Below are 7,905 nucleotides of genomic sequence, written 5' to 3' on the forward strand. Positions count from 1 at the left end.
AAGGAGCTTTTTTTTTTTTTTTAACAGCAAGGTCTCCCTGATTAATGGGGACCACGTACGGCTCACCTAAATAATCTCTCCTTTGTCTCTGGTTCACTGGCAAGGGACATGCCTTGTTACAATAAATCATGACAATGTTCCTCCATGAGTCACGTTGTCAATTAATGCCATTCCCATGATTTTTACAAAGTCACAACATTGTTTGCAACGGGCAAACTTTTCCTCTTCTAACAGAATTTTCTATTCTACATATGTCCTTGGATGGCTCAGTTTCAAATCAAATCTTCCCACAAGCTGAACCATTTGAAGCTGGGCCCTTAAGAGCAGAAAGGAAACGTGACGTGATACGCTTAAAAATACAATAGCTTTCTCCCTCCAAAAATATTTCTAAGCCTAATTTAAAAAAATGATAATAAACCCCCCAAAACCTAAATAACGATTGGATTACACCTCATTTTCAATAATTATTTGGCTTAATTGATTTCCATTGAGAAAAACATGAGATACTGTTTTAAAACATTCATTTAGACTAGATATAAGGAAGACATTTTTTATGCTGAGGGTGGTGAAACACTGGCACAGGTTGCCCAGAGAGGTGGTGGATGCCCCATCCCTGGAAACATTCAAAGTCAGGTGGCACGGGGCTCTGAGCAACCTGATTGAGTTGAAGATGTCCCTGCCCACAGCAGGAGGGTTGGACTAGATGACCTTTAGAGGTCCCTTCCAACCCAAACTGTTCTATGATTCTGTGATTTATTTAAAAATAAACGCAATGCTTGATGCACAGTGACTTCTTTGATGAGGTGTTTCATTGTAGAAATATTTCCTCACAGGTACACAAAGTGCCTTAAGAGGCACAGGGACATTTGGCTGGCCCTGTACCTAGCAGTAAGCTTCACCACGATGAACTCCAACTCCACATCATCTCCATACTCAGGGTCTGAGGATCTTTTCCTTCATTTGAAAACGCCAATGGGCTCATACATTTTAAGGCTACAAAAGATCTTTCTAAAGTCATCTAGTTTCTCATGTAACCCAGGAGAAAGAATCAGTTGGTTTTTTATTCATTAAGTATCCAGTTTTGATGCACTACAGCCTAACAGCCATTCTTAGTGGATCATCTCTTAATAATTAGACTACAGAAGTTGACTAATTCACCACAGTTTCAATGGTTAAATAAGGTCAGTGCTCCACACACATTCTTGTTGTCTGGTGCAGGATTCATTTGACCAAAGGCAGACACCATATGCAGTTCCTATATAGTAAGTGACAACAAATAGGTAATTGTAGAGTGTGATTTGACTCATCCTAAAAAAGATATCTGCATTTGATCAGAGGGAATACACCAAAAATCAGCTGCTGCTTCTTTCCTGTCTACAAAGGGAGCCTTGGGTGAGTAGCTCAGAGGTAGATGTGTAAAGGTAGCGTTATTCCCCATCTTACCTGCTCCAGCTTCTGCTGCCTTTTCAGTAGCTCTATTTCCAGGTCTGATTTCTTCTTTTGTGCTTCCTCTTCTTTTTGTTGTTTAATAACTTGATCTCGTTTCCTTTTCTCCATCACCTTCTGTAGCTCTGGTTTGTTCTGAGGTGCAAGACCCCTTCAAATTAAATGGGAGGAGTTGGGGGGGGGGGGGGAAAGGGGAAAAAAGGTAGGGAAGAAAGAGATCAGTTTTAACTAGCAGAAATTCACACAGAATTGTAGGCAGGTTTTCTAAAGTCAAGTTAAAGTTGCCTATTTAGATACATTGGAATATAAAGAATTAATTAAAAGGAAAAAACATGCAGACACTTGCCTGGTTTCTAATCAAAACCCTAAACTAGAATTTAAGCCATATTATTACTGAGGATATTTTCCTTTAACATGCATGCTAGTATTTCTCCTGGATAATTCACTATTTTTACTTTCATCTTTAGTCTTCCCTCTAGTCGCTCAATTCCAGAAGAATGGATTAAAAAACCGATCACAAATCAAGACTCTAGCAGAGCTAGAAACAAATTTTGGACAAAGAGACTTCCCTTGCTGGCTGATAACTCGGAGAGATTGTGTTCAGACAATCCTATGCAGAGTATTATGGCCGTAGAAGTTTGCATGGACAGAACTAAAAAGTGGTCTCCCTCTGGATTTTGTCACGTTGCTCCTGGAAATAGTGGATTCTGTCCTTCCTTGAAAATGCAAGAGCTTTACCCATGCCTGGCTGCGAAGCTATTTCCAGCGAGAGCTCCCAGGCTACACTCAAAATCACAAAGAGGCTAAGACAACAAAAATCCAGAATAAAAAAAGTTGCAGTCACCTTGGAGACCAGACAAAGGCTGGAGGATTCTCCCTCTCACAAGATTTTAGCTACTACATCAACTGAATGTTTCAGGTCTGTTCAGCACAAATTGCTTTCCAAGCCAACTACTCTAAAATGAGAAAGCTTACTCTTTGGGAAGATGCATGACTTTATTTATACAGACACACACACAGACACACTCACTCCTACTTATTTTTGTGACTTCAGCTATTTCTTTTATCTATGATATGCTATGATGTTTTCAAAATTTGTTATAAGATTCAAAGCTATCCCCATTATTCAGCTATTAGTGTCACTTAAGTCAGAGCAGAAAGATCTGAAATTTGCCTTTGTTATCGTTGTCTTCCCTATGAAGACTATTATGTGAAAACATCCAGCATTAAGTTTAATATCAACCATTTTTTATTTCAACTTTAAGAAATTCAGTAATCTGAGTAACCTTTCAGAAAGCGGATTTTTACCCTTCCCTGCTTACTATATATCTGTGGTTGCCTAATTCTTCCATAATATGCATATCTGACAGTATGTCCAATAATACATTAAAATGCCATTTTATGGTGACATCTATGAATGACTCCATATATTATGCAACACTCTATCCCTGAACATACCCTGACAGCAAAATCAAATATTTAGCAACACCAAATGCTGTTCCCTATTTCTCAGAACAGATCTCATGGCCTGAATGCAACAGAAGCTACAAGATTGTGTTAATATTTTATGTTTCATGCTATTTTAATTACATTTTAACACACAAAACGTAAAGTCAGGCAGAGAAAACCTGGAGTGATTTTTTTTATTACTACTACTACTGAGTCAGTGAGAGCTGAATCAATGGAAACTTCCATGTTGGCAATTAGCAATCAAGACAGCCATGAACCAGAGGCAAGCTGCTAAGTAACATTACTCGTTCCTGCTTTTTTTCAGTAAGGTTGCACCGTAAGAAAGCAGAGGCACAAGACTGATTTAGACGTGCTGTAGCTATAATAAAGGGGATCCACAGAAGATACAAGTAAATACAACCTCTCAGCCTAATCAAATGGGGTTGGTAGTCAGATCTGTAACAGAACAACTGTAACATCAATCCTCTTTTCATTCTCCAATGTAAGAAGGAAAAGCAACAAACAGGTGGCTACTGGATTAACTAAAAGTCTTGTATCACCTCTTGGTGATTGTTCTGGTTAAATAAAAAATCCTAAAGCTTTGATATAGAGTAAGTAAAGTGTGCTATAACACAAGTTAGAGCTGATAGGATCAAAACCTCTGGGAAGGGACAGGACCAGTACTCTGCAGAGCTGAGGCTGAGTCCTAATACGTAAAAATAGTTTAAGATAAGTGACCAGTGCCTTGAGGTACCACTACCTGGATCTTTGTTTGCCCAAAACAACTACCATTTCTGCAAGTAAATAACTACATCAGTTCAAGACCCAACAGACACTGCTCACCGTAGGCATGGAAGTTAGTTTCCGTTTGTTTAAATGGAGGACCCTCAGCAGGCTTGGTGCCTTTTACTGAGAGCTTTACTGTGAAAGCTTCCATGATCAGACCAGCACTGGCTAATATCTTCTAAGATCCAGAAATGGCTGTTCAGAGCTGACTGGTCAAAAAGTGAAGCTGCTGGTGCCGACACTGAGTCTTCACAATAAAATAAGGTGCATGTTAAGCAGACTTCTGTAAGAGCACTAAAAGTCCTCCATACATATGGCAGTTTGCAGTAACAAAGCAGAACACAAGTGTAATATCTACACTACTGAAAAGCCTCGTATCAGTGGCACGAAGCACAGAAGACTGTCCCTCTTCTGAAAAATACCAGTTTTTCTGCTAGTGAAAACCCTCAAAGTATTTCATTTCTGCACGAATAAATAAGAATCTAAAATTAAGTGCTGCAGCTAATCAAAATCACAATAACAGAAGAGTGGGTACTGAGGGCTGCACAAGTCCTCTGTGTAATAGGATATTCTCCTAGAAGAAAAGAACTCCATACCATTTTCTTCTCCTAGAAGAAAAGAACTCCATACCATTTAAAAGTGCTTTATGCTTTCATAAACTTAAAAGAAAAAAAAATAGCCTTAATTTATTGCAGCCTCCACATCCTTTAGTATAAGATGGTAAGTCGGGAAACTTCAACTATCTTTCTTTGAATGCCTATAAACTTCTTGGTGCTAGGAACTGACTTTGATGTTTAATCCCATTAACGAAAAATAGGACAAACACCTATGTAGGCCAGTTTCTTCCAATTCAGTTGGCATTCTGTAAAACATTTCTACTTCTTCATCACTAAAGAAATGATGTATTGTGTATGCAGTTCATTTAGAATTAAGTATCTAAGCCTAGCATTTGTGAGGATTTTGCTATTATGCATAGAAAAGACCCCTTCTCCCCTCAAAATACTACCCTGCCAGAGGGGGGGAAAAAAAAGAAAGATGATAAACTTTCATAATGTGACTCTTCCTCCCAAATAGACAAATCCAGTTGTGCTGGAGTAACCAAAGCAATAGTTTCCTCCTCTCCTTTATCAAGGTCCTGGGTCTTAAAAAGCCTGAATGGCTGCTACCAGCAACTTTATTGTCAAATGCTCTCTGAAATACTGTTCTTCCACTTCTGTTTTGTGGATCCCCATACCCTTGCCTTTGGAAAGTCCATTTTGGGTAGCTTCAATGCACCAAATCACTAATTTATATCATAGTTAGTTTCTGTTTGTTTAAATGGAGGAGCCTCAACAGGCTTGGTGGCTTTTCCTCCACCATGTGGTCTGGTAGCTATTTTCTTAATACATTTTCTAAATGAGTCCTCCGTTGCTGACGAGATTTCCTAACAGAACTTCAGCTATATCTGGGCCAAGTGCCTGTGTCTCTAAAGTTGACAAAATCAAGTTCCAGTTATTTACATCTTTAAAAGCAATATATAGAACAACAGCTGTGCATCCCATCCCAGAATGAAGGAAGCAGCATTTGCATAACATACAAAGAAACACTTGTGCAGCAGCGGAGCAGGCACCAGACTATCACACTGCATTGCAAGAAAGAGCAAGTGAATAGAGAACAGTTTCATGTGAAATAAAATATATGATTTCTTTGATTTAAAAGTGGCCCCATAAACTCAGTGTGCTGGGAATGGTGAAAACCCAAAGATTTTATCATCCTGCTGGTAACAGCATAATTTTGTCAAATACTTGATAAAGTTAAGAGCTCAAGACAAATTACAGTGCCCAGGTAACCAATATCAAATGTGATAGGGGAGAACTGAACTGCTTCCTCCAGAAGTTTTTGTATTCACAAAAACAAAGTGAGAAGTCTTTGGAAACCGACCCTTTATGAGTATTCACAAAAACAAAGTGAGAAGTCTTTTACAGCAAGCTTTTGCAGAGCAACTGAAATTCAAACAGAAATAAATGCCACGGTTAAGAATCAGAGACTTTTCATCTACAAGATCTGAATCAACAAAAAGTGTCTGCTGGGTTTTGGGTAAAACATCATTTTGATGAAACTAAAACTCAAGTGGTGTGTTTGGGGTGGGAGGGTGGCACAAGTGATTTTTAGACTCTTACCTTTTCTGATTCATAAGCAGCTCTCTATGGAGATCTTGATGATTCCGGGATGACTTCACAGGATTAATTAATTTCTGAGGTCTAATTAATTCAGGATTGTCATCGTCTATGTAGTCTGGTTCAGCCATAATCTTTCTTGGAATGGGATATGGATCTTTGGGTTCAGTGTCCTTATTCACAGTATCTGTAAAACCGGGGAAAAACTGCAGTAAATCTACATTGAAAGGCCTTTTAAAGATGTATTAGAACATAAATGCAGCATATTACATTGGTAACAATTATGCTTTTCCTAGATTAATTTTGTCTGTAGTAAGTAAAGGCTCTCAGAGCAAATATCAGTAGCATCTTTTTAAATAGTCTGCAATTTTACAACAATGTCATCTCCAACAGCCTTCATCCATTGACTTGGAGACACAGATTCCCCCCATTTTAAGAAGAACTAGACAAATAATTTAGGTTAAGCGCGTGAAGAGCCCTATTGATTTTAATAAGCCTACTCAGATGAAGCATTTTTAGATCAGCAATACTGAGACCCTAAAGACATTTTAAATACTGACTATATTAAATACTACAAATGTGTACCAAAACCATACAAAGTCTCATTTTCTGCCATCAGTATCATGCCGGCTATGGGGAAAACACCTTCTCTGGACAAGCCCTGAACTGTACTGTACCGAGCAAAAGCTTCCATGTGGAAATTGCCAGATCTGCAATTGTTGGGATGGGGGACAGATTTTGAGTGGAAAGGTAGACAAGAAAAAGTTTGGGTGAGGTTGTTTCTTAAAGGCCATATTTCACCCAGTGAAAATCCACAGAAATCCACTGATCTGGAGGCAATGAAGTCTTGATTATTTATATCATCTGGAAATGTGGCATTTTCCTATCCTGCTATAGAAAACGTATCTATACACCAAATCACAACACTTTTAATCAACAGCTGACAAGTAAACTATAGTTTTCAAATAATTTACACGTGACCATTCATACTCCTTCCATTAAAAAGCCTCAGTCACAAAAAGTTCAGCATCCGAAACAAAGCACATTCAGAGCAATTCTGCCTCCATTCGCTGTCGTGGAAACCTGCATGCAGAATCTGACACACTGCAATTACCAGTTTGATGAAACATTGGCCCCTCAAACAGACCCCCAAAAAATAATCTCACAGCATGTGGGTTTACAGAAATGAATCAATGGGACATGAAAGAAAAGGCGAGAGACCTCCATTAGCCTGACTGGCAGAACAGCTGAATGCTGCACACTGTTCGGTACGGGGCTATGAGACAAATCAGAGAATCACTGGGATTTGCCGCCTATTTTCCAGTAAAAGCTGAATATGCGCTTTAATTTAGATGACACTGTTACCAGCCCTTCCCTCCCTCTCTCACTCCACAGGCTGTAAAACCCATCTCAGTTCAATCCCTAAACTATTTTGTTTGTTAGGAATCTCATATTGTTGCTCAGAGGGTCTGATTCAAAACCCGCTTGATATAGTGGAAAGATTTCCACTAATACTTCAGTACATTAACACTGAACAGTACCACCATCACTCTGCTTGGGCTGCACGTGCACTTGCAGATGAAGAAGCAAAACATCAGGACTAAGTTTTCAGCAGATGCAAGGAAGCCACTCTGGATTTGAATGTGTCCAACGGATCCCGCATAGCCCTTTCAGCTTCGTTGTTTGAATGGATGATGTGAATTGCATTTTATTGGTGCTACGTCTCACACACCAAGTTTCTACGGAGCAAATCCAACAAGAACCAGCTTACCAGTGTGAGCCGCTCTCAGGGTGCCCCCTGCACTAGTTTTTCAAGGCAAGTTTATATGTAGCGTTTTTGAACTCTGTGGGGATGCTAGTTCTCACAGGGACCTCTGAAACTAATACAAAAATTGCCCACAGTTCAAAACTATGTAAGTATATTGCTGTACATGACATAAACCTCTTACTGACATTGGTCATGCAATAAAAATACTTCTCCCATCACCCCTTCAGAGTCATCCTTGCTTCAATCAAGCAACCAGCTATCACCACATGTGCCAAATACACAGGATCATTGGAAAATTGA

The 7,905-nt window shown here is 39.2% G+C and overlaps 1 protein-coding gene across 1 annotated transcript in view; it reads right to left on the reverse strand.

Annotated features, from left to right (window-relative positions):
• FAM107B (family with sequence similarity 107 member B) overlaps positions 1-6,019 on the reverse strand; it is a 7,643-nt gene extending 1,624 nt beyond the window's left edge. Inside the window, exons 1-2 of the mRNA XM_009285513.2 lie at positions 5,841-6,019; positions 1,444-1,597 (exon numbers count right to left, since the gene is read on the reverse strand). Coding sequence (XP_009283788.1) covers positions 1,444-1,597; positions 5,841-5,968 — 282 coding nt within the window. The 5' untranslated portion in view covers positions 5,969-6,019. The remainder of the gene's footprint in view (positions 1-1,443; positions 1,598-5,840) is intronic.
• Positions 6,020-7,905: the final 1,886 nt, after the last annotated feature.

The sequence above is a fragment of the Aptenodytes forsteri genome, unplaced genomic scaffold (genome assembly GCF_000699145.1).
Source record: "Aptenodytes forsteri isolate BGI_AS27 unplaced genomic scaffold, ASM69914v1 Scaffold87, whole genome shotgun sequence".
NCBI lineage: Eukaryota > Metazoa > Chordata > Aves > Sphenisciformes > Spheniscidae > Aptenodytes > Aptenodytes forsteri.